The sequence below is a fragment of the Aptenodytes patagonicus genome, chromosome 9, assembly GCF_965638725.1.
Source record: "Aptenodytes patagonicus chromosome 9, bAptPat1.pri.cur, whole genome shotgun sequence".
Classification (NCBI taxonomy): domain Eukaryota; kingdom Metazoa; phylum Chordata; class Aves; order Sphenisciformes; family Spheniscidae; genus Aptenodytes; species Aptenodytes patagonicus.
The window spans coordinates 24,928,286-24,946,285 of NC_134957.1; the positions used below are offsets into that span (position 1 = coordinate 24,928,286).

General features: G+C 52.2%; 1 protein-coding gene across 1 annotated transcript in view; it reads right to left on the reverse strand.

Moving 5' to 3' along the window:
• MID2 (midline 2) overlaps nt 1–18,000 on the reverse strand; it is a 118,412-nt gene that overhangs the window by 78,698 nt on the left and 21,714 nt on the right. Inside the window, exon 2 of the mRNA XM_076347570.1 lies at nt 13,228–13,949. Within this exon, the coding sequence (XP_076203685.1) occupies nt 13,228–13,893 (666 nt within the window). The 5' untranslated portion in view covers nt 13,894–13,949. The remainder of the gene's footprint in view (nt 1–13,227; nt 13,950–18,000) is intronic.

Genomic DNA, 18,000 nt, shown 5'->3' on the forward strand with positions numbered 1-18,000 from the left:
AAACTGCTGGCTAAGCACCTTTTTTTTTTTTTTTTTAAAGAGAAAATAGACTTTCTCTCCCTCAAATGAGGGTGTTCACAAGGCGCCACCTTCCAGTGCAAGCAGCCCAAGACCGATCTCCCCTTCCCAACGAGCTCTGTCCACCACGGTTTGATTTCAGGCAGGGCTTGTCACCGACATGACTGAAGTCACTGCGCGGTGCTGGGAACAGAAAGAGGGAAAAATCCTAATAAAGGAGAAAATGCAGCAGCCATGAGCTCTCTGGAAACGCAGCCGCCAGATGGAGGAGCATCGAGACTCACACCCTTCTCAGCCTGTGAATGCAAAAGGGTCACCTGCAAGGGAAGGTATTTCTGAATAGGGTCAGGCCAGAGCACTGAACTGCTTAATAACCTACAGCTAAGGGAGGAAAAAGCAAGACAGATAATCAGACCCTGCTGAAGAAACATAAGGACACACTGCAGAAAACATTTTGGGATACGAGTGTCGCAAGGGAAACACACCTACAAGTCCAAAAAGAACAACTTCCCCCATCCCGAGACCCCTGTGATAAACCTGAGGCCGTGGAGTCAAGGGTGCAGCAGGGAATGATGTGGGGAACCTCAGAGAGCTGGTGGTGCAGGAATCGGGCACGTGGAGCACAAGGCTGCCAGAAAACACTGACGAGAGCTCAGGAGAAGCCATGGGAACACGGCAGACCGCAGGACATACCAAGTGCAAGCTCCAAGGGATTGGATTACCAAAGCCACAAAGCAAAGAGGAAAATTCAGAGTAAAAGCTCAGAAAAATAAGAAAGAAAAAAAAAAAGGCACAGGTAGCATGAGCTTGCTGGAAGCAAGAGCACTGCAGAATAGCTGAGAATAAACAGTCTTAATAGCATCCTGCCCTTGGGCAAGGTTCAGATCTGCAAGGAGCAAAACCATCTTACAGGAACCCAAGGAAAGGGAGCAAGAAGCAGAAAACGTACCCGAGCACCCCAAAGAAGAGCTCCTGGGGGACAGGCCACAAGGCAACACTGTGCAGCTGGTGGAGCATCACCTCTCATGCAGGGAATCCTCCACAGCTGGAGACTTTCCATGGGATCTGGAGCTGCACTAATTTAATTTTTTTTTTTTATTTTAAAAAAATCTATTCATGCAGAACTGAAAGAGCTGAAGTTCAGCTCAGACCCTTAAAAACAAACATCACAAAACAGAAGCCCTGAAAAGATAACGGCTTGCAGTTGTTTCGGGAAACAAAAGTACCTGTTCTGGGAAGGAAACCATGCGCAAGAGGGTAAGTTTTCCCTAAAAGAGTTTATATTGCAGAGAAACAGCAGGAGTACATGGAGAGAAAAATCAGAATTAAATGGAAATTTAGAAACTGCAAAAGATAACGCAGATTTGAGGCATCCAGAGAGATGCTATAAAGAAAACTATTAAATAAAAGTATCTGTATTGTTAACAAATATGTTGACAGAGGGGAAAAAAAAAAAAAAAGACTTCAATCACATGTCAAGGGATGGCTAGAACAAAGATCAGGTTTGATGGGAACATAAATTGGCTTGAAAAACTACAGGGCCATGGCTCAAGGACTGACATAGATTTGCTTATACTGCAAAGTCGTATTAAGTACTAGATCTCAGAGATTATCCCCCTTCTCCAGAAATAGCACTGAAAACTCAACTGCTAAACCTGTCACCTCATACATAAGCCTGTTTGATGGACACCACACCAGCTGCAGAAGAGCCCAGTAAAAGCCACAGTTGGACTTTGCAGATGTTTAAGACTTCATTTTCTGTAGTGTTCGAACACGTTATTTCAGGTCCAGAGCAACCACCACCTGATGGAGTTGTGCAAAACAGCATTAGGAGTAAAACCCATTGGCACAACCAACAGGGCAGCATCTCCCAAACTCAACGCTGAGCTGAGGTTGCCAGACCGTTGTCTGACGGGAACCCCTGGACCAGCCTGCCTCCACCTTCTGCACAAGGCTCCTCTACAACCCGCTTGCCTTCTCACAGCAGGTCCAGGTGACCAAGGCACCAGCACTGCCAGCACTCTCAGAGGCAGCCATGGCCGGGTCAGAGGCAGCGATGAGGTCCCAGCACAGACCTCGGCCACCACAGAAAGCCCAGCTCCCAAGCAGGACGCATGCTGCTGTCTAACATTTTCCTGCTCATTTTCACGTCTCCCTCGTCCCGGAGCCCACGGATAGATCCCTCTCCAAGGAAGGGGGAACCAGAGACTTTTTTCTGCTCATCATTAATTTTTCTTGGCGGTCTTCAAGCCCCAAGGTCTATGACACGAGCAAGAAAACATTCACAAAGGGCCATAAACCCCAGGTTCTTGCTGCAGGGAGAAAGCTCCTTCCATTGCAACGCACCCCAGCTCCTCCACAAGCCCTTTTAAGCAGGAAATTACGTACCTCCAGCGCCTGCATTTCCCTGCATGTCCCACCCAGTGCCGGCAGGAGGCACGAGCAGCACCTCCACACAAATTATTCCCACCCAACTAATCACCGTGTAAGAGTCAATCATCGAAAGGTATAAAGTTAAGCAAGAATTTAATACCTAATGATCTGGAGCTGCTGCACTTGTACAATTTGACATGCTCATAAATTTTTCATTTCTAATTTACCGGTGCAACAACTTCTGCCAAAAAAATTCCCCGTCCCCCTTTGGTAACTTGGACGCGTTTTCATTTCTGGTTAGCCCCCTGATAAAAGTGCCGCAGGGCCGCTTGGAGTGGCAACACCACGTTTTGAGCCTGGTTTATTTACAGAGTAATGAAAAAATTACATCTTCAAAGAGCATCCTTGAGCTGGGTACCCAGCAGCGTCGCAAGAAAGCACAGACCCCACCGCTGCAAAACACGCCGTTGTCCTCCAGGAAAGCAGCACCAGGGGCACAGCAGCCCCTGGACCAGCTGAACGGCCCTTGGCATTGCACGTCGATGCCTTCCAAACCTTGTCTGACCGCTGCCCCCACCGGCATCTTGCCAGCAGCCCAGAGGGCAGCAGCTAATTAAAATAAAAGCAAACCAGCGTTGCAAATACTACTCGTGTGGAGAGCAAGGGATGGCATGGGGACATTAGCAGTCTCGCCACAAGCGATAATGTGGTCTGAGCATCCTCTGGCCTCATCCTTAGGCACGAGTAGAAACGTGGCCCACACGGACTCATCGTGAGCGTGTTGCCGATGTTGATGGCAAAAGGTTCAGGGACTTTTATTCCTCTTCCTTGTGCTTTTGAAAGGATATCTGATGCTTTGCTGCTGCAACACTGAAGACCTGGAGAAGCCCTCAAGCCAGGAGAAGCTGTGAGGCTGTGGGCGAGGCTGCGGCAGGCACAGGCACCAGCTGGTTGCAATGTTGCAAAGATGTGGTGTTCAAATCAGTTTCATCCTTTGAAAACCATCCTGAAAGCCAGCACGTGGAAGACACTGATGCTTTCGGCAGCCCCGTCAAGAGCCGGCGCCTTCCCAAGCAAGACATCTCCCAGAGCAAGGAGCTGAAGGGCCAGGGCTGCTGCCTGGATATCTGGACATCCCACATCTGCCCTTTCCTTGCTCCTCTGACCTTGCTCTCCTGGGCATGGCTGCTCACCTTGCGCCGTGTCCCTTAACCGATGGATTTGTACCGAGCACCGCCAGGCAGCGGGTCAATGGCATGTTTCCTGTTGGCTTCATCCTCCCAAAACAAGTCAACTCTCCAAGCACACCAGCCTCCACGAGCATCTTCCCCAGCATCATCCCACACCTGCAGCCTCATGTGCTCCTCAGCTTTCACACCCCACCATCTCAATGCTCATATAGCTGATAAGAACCATGAATTTTGGTTTATCAATCCCAACAAAGGTGAAATTCATTCATATCCTTAACCATCACCTTCATCACTTCCTACTGCTTGAGGCCGACGCAAAAGGTGAACGGATTGACCACCAGCCACTTTCTGAAATTAAGGCATTTGGGGGGGGACTTTAATAAAAGAAGGTGACACCTCCTATTTAAAAATAACTTCATCTGCTTACCATCTTGCTTCTTCCATAGACTTCAGTTCTGACCTGCTGTCTCACAGGACTCGAAGGCTGGAGATTAATCCTTTAGCTTCATCCCAAACACAGTGTCATCGAGTGACTTTTGCACAGCTTTGTGCTTTCATCTTCCAGCTCAAGCTGCTCTTGAGGTAGTAACATTGAAACCAGCTTGGATGTAAATGTGGTTTTGGAAAAAGCAAGAGATTAATCTAACCAACGCAGTTTCTCAGGTCTGCTATCAAGACCCATAATAGCTTAGTTTAAAAAAAAGAATCCAAACCCTCCCCAAAAAGCAGATTTCTGGGAAAAAAAAAAAAATCAAGGATCCCAGCACTCAGTGCTGATTTCTGGTCCCCATGACCTACAAATGATCAGTAATTAAAGTTACCAATACTTGTGTCCTCCATGCCGATGGAAGACTTAAATTGGGAGCTACATCAGACAACGGGGCACTTTTTGATCCCTCTCCTATCACGGGGCAAAGCAGCCAGGAAAGTGGTGTACTTCTGTATGACTCATGCTCTGTAGGTAAATGCTACGGCTGAAGCAGTGCTGTGCTCGCACCCACCCTGCCGTGCGTTACCCACGCACGCTTCCCCGCAGCAGCCGACTGGGTGGCGCGCTCCTGTCGCGCGCATCAAGTGGGTGTTTTCAGTGAATCTGAGCAAAAGGGTAAGGGCAGCCCAGGCTGCAGCGGGGAGATGACGCCAGCCCCAGACGTGCTCGTAAGCCTCCTCCTGCCTCTTGGGGCTTCTGTGACGCCAGGGCAGCAGCTCGAAGGCGGACAGACCAACATGCAGACTACCTGCACTGCTGATGCTTCCCACTGGCATGCCAAAAAAAAAAAAAAAAAGAAAAAAAGCTTTATTTTCAGCCTTATTTCTTGCCAGCCTTATTTCCATGGCTACAACATGCACTGCATGGAGCTTCTCCATGTCCAAGCAGCCTCCACCTCCATGGGGAGAGCACGCCAGGTCCCGGGAACTGTCCCCTCCACAGGGTTGAGCATGGCTGCAGGTGCCCTTGGCTCGTGCAGGTGTGATGCACCCCCCAGGAGCTTTCACAATTTCCCATTAAGGGGTCCTCAACTGGTTGCAATTTTGGCATCCAAGCCGTAGCAATGACTGACTCCCGCTGCATGGCATCCAAAGGGCACGCTGAACTGCTAGAGAGAGGCCAGGGCAATCACTTGATATGGGAACCTGGCAGAGAACCAAAGGCCTTTATCTCCATCAGGGTTAAGGCGACATGCTCTTCTGCACACGCTCACCATCAGTTAAGTGCTTGCTGCTTTGCAAGGCGTCTGGTTGTCACCGCAAACAAAGTGATGGGAATGATAACCCTGTGATGGGGACACCATTTTGGACCACAGGTCTCCCCTGCTCAGAGAGATCTCTTATAACCAGTCACTAGATTACAACTCAACCAGAGATAAACCCCACAGTGTGCTTTTGTTGTTTTTTCCCCACCGCCTACCTACCTTAGGAGAAAGAAACCAATGCTAAAAAGCCTCAGGAGCTTGCTGGGGAGTAGAGATGCCTGGACTCGTGCATAGAAAGCAAAAGAAACAGCAGGTAAGGCTGAGGAGCAGGCTGGCAGGTGAAGGCAGGGGCTCTGCTTGCCCTGAAACGCCTATCTATAATCCCAGCAGCTGCAACCCCAGCTCTCAGTCCCAAAGCTGAGACAGGTTGCAGTGCAGGCGCCTGGATCTCCAGCACAGCCACGGAGAGGAGGTGGGCAGGATGAAGGGAGGGACTTGCCTGCACTGGTACTGCAACTGTTGTAGGTGAGCTTGAATGGTGACTTAGCCAGGGCTGCCACCAAGGGGGGGTGGGGGGGTGGGGGGGGTGTCAAACCCCCTCTGCCAGCACAGCTGGGGCTGCAGCATCCACAGGTGACCACCTGTCTCCCTACCAGGGTCCCCAAAGCAGCAGGGTGGTTGCAACTCCCATCACTGCAAACCTGGTCTGAAGCAAGCCTCAGCTGGGTTTGCATCTCCTTCTCTAAGTGGGTCTCAAGCAGCAAAAGCATATCTGCCGCTGGTTAAGAGTAAAGGAGCCAATAGCTACAACACAACCAGAGCTTTCTATATTTTTGCTGGTAACAGCCTTCCATGTTCTGTGTAGGCATCACAGCAGTCACAATTGTAACCCTCATTTTCAGCTAACTCTTTTGTGTGGGGGAAATATATATATAAAAATATATATATATAAAAAAAATTCAGTTTAGCCCCATGGCAGTACAGTAAATTATAAATTAAGCAGCAATCTCAATGACTCACACAGCACAAGTGAGAACACATTCACAAGTCCCAAGGCGAAGAAGTCCTACGTTGCAGCGTGAAGGAAGGTTTTTTTTCCTCATTTTTCTACCCCACCGCTCTCTTAAGAGCCTTGGAATAACTATCAACTTTCTGCATATAATTTGTCTAGCACAGGGACTTTTTTTTTTTTTTTTTTTAATCTTGAGTCCCACTCACATAAACCCACTGGAGGCAGCACACCTCTCTGAAGCGTAACAGACAACAGGCTTTCTGTCTGGCTTATTGCTCTTCCTTTAGCAAAGAGCAGATATAAAAGTGTTGCAAAACACTTTTTTTTTTTTTTTTTTTTTTGTATTTCCAGCCTGTCAACCAACAGAAGCCTCAGCAATGGCAAAGGAAAAGCCTCCTCTGAGCTGGCCCTTCTCCGGTTCCTGCAAAGGGAACGGAGCAGACAGAGAAGCGAAAGACAGCAGCAAATAATTAAGGCAAAATCCTTTCTCTGAAAACTCCTTCCACCACAAATCACGGACGGGAGGAGCCAGCCAGAGCTCTTCAATTAAAGCCTTTCTTGCTGTAACCTCTCCCTTGCAGGGAGTCGCTGCACAGCGTAACCTCGCGCCCGGCCCTGGCACAGCGGCAGCCACTGCCGGCGCAGGCGGGGCTCAGGGCAGGGCAGCGCTCCGCAGAGAGGACTGTAATTACGAGTTTCAAGCAATCTGAATTTATAATTGGCTGAGATTTTACTCGGCAGATAATGCACTGCTGTCCTAGGCGCTCGCTTTATCTAGGTCAAGCCATTAGTTTTGCTCTTAATCTACATACATTTTTAATTTGATCTTTAATGTTGATTTTCAGCCAGCAAGCCGAGCTGACAGACTTTTTTGCCCCGATTGCGTTCAACATCTCGACCCTTCCTGAACAGGCAGAGAGGGAAAACAAGCACCAAAATCCTGATGCACTTTGACTACTCGCAGCCAAGCTCACACATCAGGAGCGCCCGCGTTGCCCATCGGGTTGGCATGGGAGGCCAACGCTGTCAACGAGTGAGCCTGGTCCATACTGCTGGCAGATGCTTCACCACCGCAAGAAGGGCTGCACAACGTGGCAGGACGGGTAGTCCGAGGCTGAGCAAGGACATGCCAAGCAGCGCACACCCCAAAAGACACACTCAGGTGGCACCCCAGGACCTCCAAGAGCTCATGCCAGGGGGGTTTGGGCAGCCAGTGACCTGTAAGGTGAGCTGCAAGAGGACAAGAGATACGAAGATGCCTTCAAACATGCAATGTTAACTTAGGTCCACTTTCTGAAGGCACCACCTGATTCTTCTCCCAGCTGAATGGGTGCCACCTCAAAGCCGAGCGAGTGCTGGAGCCACCTGCTTGGCACAGATGTAATTATGTCACCAAATGAATCCTCAACCAGGAGCATGCCAAGTCTCTGCCTAAAGAGCCCTACACGTGCCCTCTCTCAAGGCTCTGGTTGAGCAGGCCAGCTTGAAGCAGAAAGACATGCCCGCAGTCTCTTACCAGGGTAAATATTAATGTGAATGCCACCTTGCCTGGCGAGGGAGAAGGGAAGGAACACGTCTTTCTCTACCCATTGCAGCTGTAAATGAATAAAAGGAGGCAGCACAAGGCAAGCACTTCTTCTGGTTGAAGAGAAGTGTCTGTCAGTGCAGGATTACGCATGAATATTTCAGCACGGGTCTCGGCACCACGCGTCATACTGCGGCAGGACCCACTCAAATAGGTCGCTACTAGCAAATGCCGAAACAAGCAGAAAACACAGGCAGAAATCCAACCCCTTAAAAGCATCGCACCTCTCGCTTGCCTTCCCTCCGGGTCCCTCTCGCATCACCCGCTTGCCGGTCCTCACCCACACTGCTCGCCTGGCAAGATGCTACCGCTAAGTATTTCATCTCCCGTATCCGCAGTTCTCGGAGCGCTTAAGCGCAGTGCTGGGAAATAGCCACTCTCTTATGAAGCACTTTCCTACCCAAAGAGCTGTTTTTCCCTTCCCTTGTGGTCTCTGTAGCTGACAACCCTTGACGTGGAGCCTTCCCAGAGAAACAGGATGCTGCTGCATCCATCCCAGGCATCCCAGCCTCGGAAAGCTCCCGGACATGCTCCCATGCCACGTGGGTGACCCCAGCGCTTCGACCTCTGCCCCGTCCTGCCTGGCATACTGTGCGGTGCCCTCTTAAATTCAGATGCTCCCTGACCCAGGCTCCCATCCCACAACAAGGGCCGGGCTGTGAGTCCCAGCAAAGGGGAGGGGAGCTGGGAAAACCCTCTCTGTCCATCTTAAAAACAGGTGGATGCTTTCGCTGCAGAAAATCTAGCAGCGTCAGATGGCCAGGGTTGAAAATAACTGTGGTTTATCCTGCATTGTCAGCATCCCTGGTGTTTGCAACATTTTTGCCAGCGGTTGTTTGAGCTGGTAGACGACAGCTGATGTCCGAGGTGCAGTGCACGTCAAACAGAGCCACTTTTATGGACGAGCCAACTTGTGGGCTTGAAAGAACTGGGTGCAGAATTATGCGCTGGCAAACAGCAGCAGCATCAGAGCAAGAACTCCTTTATCCCAAAGCAACGGGCATTATACAAGCAACCACGGAGCAGGTCCAAAACCTCAGCCCGACAATGTTCACAACTTGGATTTACCGCAGTTCAGGAAAACTGCTCGCACTTACCCGTTTCTTTATAATATAAAGAAGTGGAGTTTAAGATGCACAAAATAAAAAGCCATAATATGCGTTAAAAGGCTTAAAGATGGTTCCTAAAACACCTTGAGGTGTACAATATGATATGGACAGATCGTTGCAGAGCCTCCATGGGAAAGCCACGCTGCAGGCACACACTAGAGATTTCTGATGTAAAACAAGCTTGGAGGGGAAGGGGAGCACTGGGAGATGGCTTAGGGTTTAGACACAACAGTATGGTTTTCAGGCATTCAGCTCTTCTAAAGAGGAAGGAAAAAAAAAAATCCCCCACCAAAGACTTTGTGGAAAGCACAGCCCTTTTGACAAAATGAAATTACTCTGTTCAAAACCCAATTTTCCATCAAAAAAACCCCAACTTGAAAGGCGTTTCCAGCTCGCTCTAGCTACAGGATCAAAGCCGGAGATTAAGAGCAACTGCTCACTGCTCGATGCCCAAGCGTACTGCGGATCTTCAAGAGCAGGCTGGTTGCAACGTAACTCACTGATTAATGACTTAAAGAAAGAAAAGGAGGGGGCAGAGCCCTGCCGTGGGGCACAGGGGGGCTTCGGGCAGGCCTGGGGGGCAAGGCGGCTGCGTTAGGCAGCCGCCAGCTCCACCAGCCACAGGTTCCCAGGCGGCAGCATCCTGCCAGCGCTCCTATCTCAGCATGTTTTTAATGATTTCAAGTATTTCAGATACTCGCAAGGATTTCAAGTATTGCCAGAGAGTGCGTTGTGGTCGGAACTATAGACTGAGGCTGTACAAGGAAGACAACACAAAATACTAATGCAAATATTGACTCTGCTGGTAAAGCTCGGCATCGATCCCGTGCAATTCCTGCAGTGGAGGTAGAGCATTAGGAAAAACGCCATCCAAAAAAAAGCCCAACAGATGCACAGACAGAGGCAGGGATTACAGACACGTAACTGATGTCCCCCCACGTAGGAGTTGTGCCTAGGAGGAAAGCCACATCTGCCACCGGCAGGCAGACTCGGGCAGAGGCATTGCAGCCCCCTCTCCCCTGCTCCCCTATTCAGCTACAGCTCCTGCAGTTGAACAGGGAGCTGGGCAGGATGAATAGCACCAAAAGAACGTTTCTAGCAGAAGAGAGCTTCCCTCCTCATCCAAAATCACTTAAGACTGTTATTTAAAAGAAAAAAAAAAAATAGTGTTCTGGCAACCTGCAAAATTTGGCTGGTTGAAAAAGCAATTTAGGTGGTCAAGAGTTTTTATCTTCAGATGAATTTGCCTGGCTAGCTGACACGGGCCGGATTAGGGGAAAAATATTAAAAGGGTTTTAATTTCTATCCCCAGTTTTTATTGCGTGCAAACATACATGGTCATTTCTTTCTCAGGTTTCCAATTTGCTAATTGAGACATTTCTTCATGGAAAAAGAATGTCCTGGACTAAGGACCGGGCTGCTGGCACTGCTCCGCACACCAGGGGAAGCTTAGGTGAGGCATGATGCAAAGACGAGACAGGGACATCAAGGTCTTGAAGGCAAACATCAGCCACCACAGACTCCAGATGCTTTGCGAGCATGCACTGGCACCAATACCATTTGGCAGCACCTACCAAAAGACAGACCTTGTGGCTGCAACACAGGGGGAGACAGAAATAAAGTACAGGACATCCTACAGCATGTTCTTCCTGCCGCTGCAGACGTTTAAGTCACATCACTGGGCAAGTCACACCAGGTTTGGGAGATTTTTGGAGAAGGGCAAGTGGGAAACCAGCCCAGGAAACTGGATATCTATCTTTCCAGGCATAAGTTCGTTTAAAAAAGAAAAAAAAAGGGAGGAAAAAAATAATCTGGCCTGCACATGGAAAAGGGGGAAAAAAAAAAAAAGTCTTCTATATTTTTGCTAGAGTGATAGAAGTATTTCTTCTGCCCTCAAAAAACACAAGAGCAGACAAATCAATTTTGTTCAAAATATTAACAAGACAAAGAGCCAAAAAAAGCACTTTTGGGTCAAAACAAGCCCAGAACACTAAGGGAGAAAGGACCAAGGAAGAAGCAGCTAGAAACACATGCGAAAGGTTATAATGGGAATATGACTGCCGCCAGAGTTACAGCCTCACTGGTGTGACCTCTAATGGGACCAGCTATATTTTTTTTTAATATTGAAAAGAAGGAATTAAAACCATTTTGCAGACTCATGAGGAATGCACGGGGGACGGAGAGGGATTTCTAACTTTATATAGGTCAAACATCATCCATACAGATTCACATAACATTCAGTACAACCACAGCCACTGCATAGAAATTAAGCTTCAAAGTACTCCAGAGGGACCCCTGGGAAGTTTGCTCTCTCCTACCTGAAGAGCAGCAGAGCAGTAATTCAGTTCGGATCAATACGTGCTACAAGTGAAGGGGGCTGGAGAGTGATTGCCCATTTCTGCCGCTTCAGCTCAGGGGAAATTAGGACACAAAACACAGGCTGTTGCAGAGAAGAGGCTCCCCACCACGGGAGCTCCCCACTGCTGGAAACGCTGGTCTCGGCAGGAAGCTGGTGGAAGGGAGACCCCAGGCAACAAGATGATGGGGGAGACCTTCAGAAGCCTCCAAATCCTGGTCAGCCTCCAGCCACCTTCTCCACAAGACAGCAGCCTCCCTTGGCACAGTCCCTCTGGGAGACACAGGGGGCTGCTCAGGCCAGCCTCTCCGGGGATGGCATCTGCAAAGAGCCAAAGCGCTGAGATCCCACGGGAGGGCAAAGGACAGAGGAGCTTGGGGCGCTTGTGAAGCAGAGGGGAGCTCCATCACTGTCTCATATAATCACAGAAGGGTTTGGGCTGGGAGGGACCTTCCCAGACCATCTAGTCCAACCCTCCTGCCATGGGCAGGGACATCTTTCACTAGGTGAGCTTGCTCAAAGCCCCATCCAACCTGACCTTGAACACTTCCAGGGATGGGGCATCCACAGCTTCTCTGGGCAACCTGCTCCAGTGTCTCACCACCCTCATCGAAAAACATTTCTTCCTCATGTCTGGTCTAAACCTGCCCTCTTTCAGTTTAAAACCATCGCCCCTTGCCCTGTCACTACAGGCCCTGGTAAAAAGTCTCCCTCCATCTTTCTTAGGAACACCTTTCATATATTGAAAGGCTGAAATAAGGTCTTCCCAGAGCCTTCTCTTCTCCAGGCTGAACAACCCCAACTCTCTCAGCCTTTCTTCCTAGCAGAGGGCTTCCAGCCCTCGGACCATTTCCGTGGCCTCCCCTGGACCCGCTCCAACAGGTCCATGTCCTCCTTGTGCTGGGGACCCCAGAGCTGGACGCAGTACTCCAAGATCTCACCAGATCTCCAAGGGTCTCACCAGAGCAGAGTAGAGGGGCAGAATCCCCTCCCTCCACCTGCTGGCCACGCTGCTGGTGATGCACCCAGGACATGGTTGGTCTTCTGGGCTGCAAGCGCACATGGCCAGTTGATGTCCAGTTTTCCACCCACCAGCATCCCCAAGTCCTTCTCCAGAGGGCTGCTCTCAACCCATTCATCATTCATCACTTCCCAAAGCCTGGCCCCCTCCTCTCTCACAGTGGAGAAGCTTTGAGCAAGCCAGCTCGAGGAGGACATGAAAGCACTCCCTGGAGCACTTCTCAGGGCACAGCGGTCCTCAGGCATGGGTAAAGCCTGCAGGGGAGGTTTTATGGACAGCAGGAGGGTTCCCATGCAGCAGCCTGCAGGCTGGAAGGCTGCAGAGCGGCTTTCCAAAAGGAAATGCCCATGGCCCAACCTGTCCTGCTCCCATCCTCCAAGAGGGCTGAACAGGCACAGCCTGAGCACAACAGCCTCGGGGGATGATGCTCACAGGTCCCCCAGGCCACTCTTTGCCACCCCGGCTCTCCCACAGGACAGGACAAACCCTGGCAGAAAGCCACACTCCTGGGGCAACAGCCACAGGGCACCTCGGTGCCCGATGATGTTTCACTGTCCAGCCATTTGGGGAGAAGATCCAATGCCCGGGCCTGGCACACACACACCAGCAGGAGAAAAATAAAACAACAAAGACTTTGCTCTAATTGTGCAAGCAAGACCCAGCTCAGCCTCCTGGTACCAGGGTCCTGGAAGAACCCACAAGCTCCATCCTGCAGCCCACATGTCTTTCAGGAGTTGTTTGGCTTAAATAAGAGGTGCCACTTGGGGCACCCGGAACCACCTTCTGCTCTGACAACTGTCATTCAGCAAACACCAGCCCCTACAAACGACCTTGCCCGCAGGCTTGCTGCGGCCGCGCTGGGTGCTTACCTTCAGCTTTTCAAAGCGATCGCTGAGGGATGCCACTTGATGGTCCCGGTGGCGACCCACCAGTTTACATAAGGCACAGATGAGCTGGTCATCAGCAACACAGTACATATTCACCTTCTCGTTCTCGTGCTCCAAGCACGTGAGTCCTCGGAAGTGTGCGTCAGGCACAGGCTCCACCAGACGGTGGCTGGTGAAGGGCTTCTTGTTGGGGTGGGTGGCCCGCAGGCAGCGGTCGCAGTAGGACACCTCGCAGGTGATGCACGTCTTCACCGCGTCCCGCGGGGGATCCTGCTCACAGAACTGGCAGGCGATCCTCTCGCCAGCCACAGACATGGTAGGGCTGTTGCGGTATGTCCTCTCGCGGCGGCTCTCGCTGGGGGAGTTGGGGCCGCTCAGGGATGCCTTCTGGAAGCGGTCGATGATGTTTTGCAGGGTCACATTCCTCTTGAGGCCCTCCAGGCCCCGGTGGTTGAGGGAGATGACATAGCGGCACGTGGGGCACTGGAAGGCGGTGATGGGCTCGATGGACTCACTGGAGGAGCAGCTGGACACCAGGATGCGGTGGGCACAGCTGAAGCAGAGACTGTGGGCACACGGCAGCAAGAGAGGGTCTTCGAATAACTCCAGGCAGATTGGGCAGGTCAATTCTGACTCCAGTGTTTCCATCTTTAGTTAAAACGATCCTGATTCAGCATCAGAAACCAGGGAAGGTGGTCTGGTACCTGGGAGAGAGGAGAGCAGAGACATGAGACAGCGGGTCTCCCAGGCAGCTCCTCTCTACCAGAAACAGGCGCCAAGGGGAGTCAGACACATCACCCCCGCAACACCCCAACACTGTTACTACAGCCCCACCAAGCTCGTGCAAGCGCATCGGCGTGGCTGAAGCATCTCACCATACTGTCCACCTGAGCCAAGCCACCAGCTCGGACCAGTGCCCAGAGATGCTGTGGGACAGGAGAGCTGTTTGGAGGGGAAAGGGGAAGGGAGAAGGGGCAGCAGCAAGCCCCTCTCCACCACCTTCCAGCCCAGCCCAGGGAAGAGGACTTGGACAGCAAGGCTGAAGGCAAAAACAGGAGAAACCACATGATTTCACGTTTCTTTTAGTGAGTGCTGCCCAAGACAGGAGCGGGGGGCCATGCTGGTTTCCCATGCATAAAGGCTCTGCTGCACAGCAAAGGTAAACCTCTAAATATCCCCTCTAGCAGCTACACAGTCCTGTCTCCTTTTGGTGAAGGGGAAAAGGCGAATCATGTCCTGGAAACTCCGAGCAAAGTGGGCCAGGAGCTCTAATGTACCATCCTCCTGCTCTGTTTTTCTCCCAGCCGTCGCCTTTTAGGAGCGGGGCAGGGAAGGAGGAGCAGTGAAATTACAGTCTGCAAACTTCCATCTCTCAGCTGTCCTCCGCTGCACTCCAGCAACAACCAGGGATGCCCAAATCAACTCCAGCTGGAGGCAAACAAGCTCGTATTTTTAGATCACCTCCCCTGCGTGAGGCTGGAAACAGGCTCGCTGCAAGCGACCCAACCTGCTGTCGCACTGTTTCCAAGCTCCAGTTTTGCAGAGCACCAAGTTGCACCACGAGCGCTGGCCTGCCTCCGCCGGCATCCCGGCACGCTCCCAAATGCTGTCCCCTCCATGCGCCCGGCAGCCACTGAGCTCCCTCTCCACCCAGACTGCAGGGCAATTCTCCATCCGGGCTGGAGGACAAGCAAGCAGCAGACACTGGGGCAGCACACCAACAGCCCCATCTTAATAAAAACCCCACCGAACCCGCTGCGGGCACAGGCTGCGAACCCACCTCCAGATCTCACGCCGGCAGGTGCTAAGAAGAGAAACTGCATGATTCCCTCCCCAGCTTCACCACAGCCACACACGGGGACTAATTAGTGAGGAGGGGGACAGGGTGGGCTTTCGCAGCAGCCCCGCTGCCTCCAGCTCTGCTCTGCGTTAAGAGGCAAACCAGCAATCAATTAATCGACCCGCTGCTTCCCCGTGGGAACCCGGTAGAGCGAAGTGCTTGAAGAGCTGCTCTCTGCTCCAAATTAGCCTGCCACTGCTCTGGGTTGACACCGGCTGGGAACATCTCCCACAGGAGAGAGGGAGTGTTTAATTATCTGGGAAGGGGGAGCAGGGCAGGGTCCGGCTGTGTGGTGCTCAGCGTTGGTAGGTGCTGATGGGAGCTGAGCCCTCCGGGGGGATGCTCCACACTGGAGGGCGTGTTGGAGGGGACAGCACGAGCTGGGCAGCAAGAGCTCCCAGCCGAGGAAGCACAGAAGGGGCGGGCTGGGGATTTCCTTCCACATTCATGACAAGATGGCCTCTGGCAAGGGGGATGCCTACGAGGAAAATGGCTTGGGACTTTGGTGCTGGTACCCTGGAGGCAGGAGAGGCGAAGCTGGGTGTTAGCCACCATCCCGGAGCAAGGGTGCCCAGCCCCAAGCAGTCACCTTTTTTTCAAGCCCAAAGACCCAGCCTAAAGTGCATTGGCTTCTTCGGTTGTTTCATCCCTGCTGCATGTCACCACCTCTGTCCCACCACAGACCAGCAGCCATCATCAGTGACAGCTCCTGGATGCAAAATTCACCTACAGGCCCAGCAATCTCTTGCCAGCCTACAGAGCATTTTTCACCTTGTTCGCTCACAAGCAGCATTGCGCTGGGCGTTATTGCATCCCACTCCCGTTAACCGATGAGTTCAGGCTTTGTGTGATAAACATTGCACCAGGTTTGAGAGCTAAACATTGCTCTGCTGCCTACAGACACCAGACAGACACCCAAAGTCAAGGCCTGGGTAGCAGAGCCTCAGTCCATAACCATGCCCTTTCAGTGCACCCCATTAAGAGCATCAGGAGACACGAGCGGGCCCTGTTTGAGGACAACTACCTGTCCCACTGCTTGCTGGGCTGGCAGCATGGCCCTTCGGCACCTGCACGCTGGTTTCTCCCACCAGAGATGCCCCAGAGCCCAGGAGCAGAGCCTCTCCCTGCCATACCGCAGTCTTCCCAGCCCTACCCCATGCCGCCCTAAAGCAAAGGGAGGCAGCTGATGGCACGCAGCAACACGGGATCGGATTCAGCCTCTCCTTTCTCACCCGTGCTCCGGATCATGCCTGACACCCAAGCGCACACTTGGTGCCTCCAGGTCTCCTTCGGCCCCAGCCAGTCAGCCTCCGAGCGATGCCCACCGTGATACCCACCCCCATATCACAGACCCAGGGAAAGCCCCGTTCTGTCACAGCCTGGCAGGAACCCCCGCACCTCGGCGCTGCTGCAGGAGCGGACTTGATGAAAAGCAACACAGTGTCCAGCCCAGCCAAATTTCTACCCCCAGTTCCCAACTCCAGAAACATCTTGGCAGGGTGCATGGGCTCCCGTTTGGGCAGAAGAGGAAAAACACTGTCAAAAGGGGCTGTAATCTAAGCGTGGATGGGATGAACCAGCAGAAGCAGGAAAGGGTCTGGCTGCAGAAAGCCCCAAGAAGTCCCCTTGGGCAGGCAGGGGAGGTGGCAGTGGGGCCAGCCAGCGCCTGCGGCTCAGCAGCCCGGGAGCCGGCGGGGCAGGAGCAGTCCCACCTTTTGCAGGTATTTTCCAATCCACCTCCTCCCACCAAGCGGCTTCAGAGCCTCGAGCAATCCCAGCGTTCACGGCATGCTCTGGGGCTGGCTCCAGCCTCACCTGTAAGCGGTGCTGGCAGCCATCCCCAACCACGGCAGGGGGACTCTGCCTGCCCACCCCGGGCAGACAGCTGCCTTCAGCACCTGCAAACGGCAAATCACACAGGTGTCCTGCTGCCTGCACAGGTCCCTGCCTATCACACCATCTCTTCCTAATTGCCTGAAATAGGATTTGCAAGTGCCTGGAGGAGATCTTGAGCTCTTCCCTGCACCAGCTCAATGGGCTTATAAAATTAAGCAATTGGATATTTAGATGTGTTAATGCTGCAGCAACCTTATCAAGGCCTGCCCAAATGCAGCCTTGCACACACACTTTTTTTTTTTTTCTCTTCTCCTGCAAGAGAGAGAGGGGAAAAGCAGCCGCGTCCAAAAAAGCTGAGGAGTGCAAAGGCTCCCAACAGTTTCCTCTCTGCGGCCCCCGGTGCTTTTCTCAAGCCTTGGAGCCCATCTCAGCCATGGGAAAGCGGCAGGGAGGAAACGCTCCTGGCCGCCTGCCCGGGAGCTCTTGCGCAGTCTGCAGCAGCCATCCCCTGCCGCAAGCCGGATCTGCTGGGCTCCCCACCGTGCTCCAAGCCTGGCAGGATGAGGGGGCTCCCATTGCACAGCCGTAACAGCCCCCGTCACCATCACTGCAGCCACGGGCAGCTCCCCGGCACTTCCTTTTGGGCACTCATGCTTTAAAACCTTACAAATTGCCTTTGAATCAGGGCTGGTCCCTTGCTTTGCCGGGACGCTCCAGGTAGAGCAGCTGCCTCGCTGTAAGAGCCCGATGCTCCCGGCTGCACGTACAACCCCAGCATGGGGAGCAGAGCACCTCTCACCTCCCCGATTCATCCATGGATTCTCCCCGGCCAGCAAAACACAAAGGAGAAAAAAAAAAAAGAAAAAAAAAAAAAGAAGGACAAGAACAGGATTTGTTTCCAAGTCTGACCAACATCAGGAAAAGAATTTAAGAATAAGGATTGGTACAAGAAGCTCCCCAACAGCCTCTGCAGGGCAGTGCCAGAGCCGCTCATCGCCGGGCCAATCTCCCATGGAGCAGACGCCGCACGCTACTGCGAGCTCTCACCAGCCTTTGAAGTGTCCTGCTTCGCTGCCATC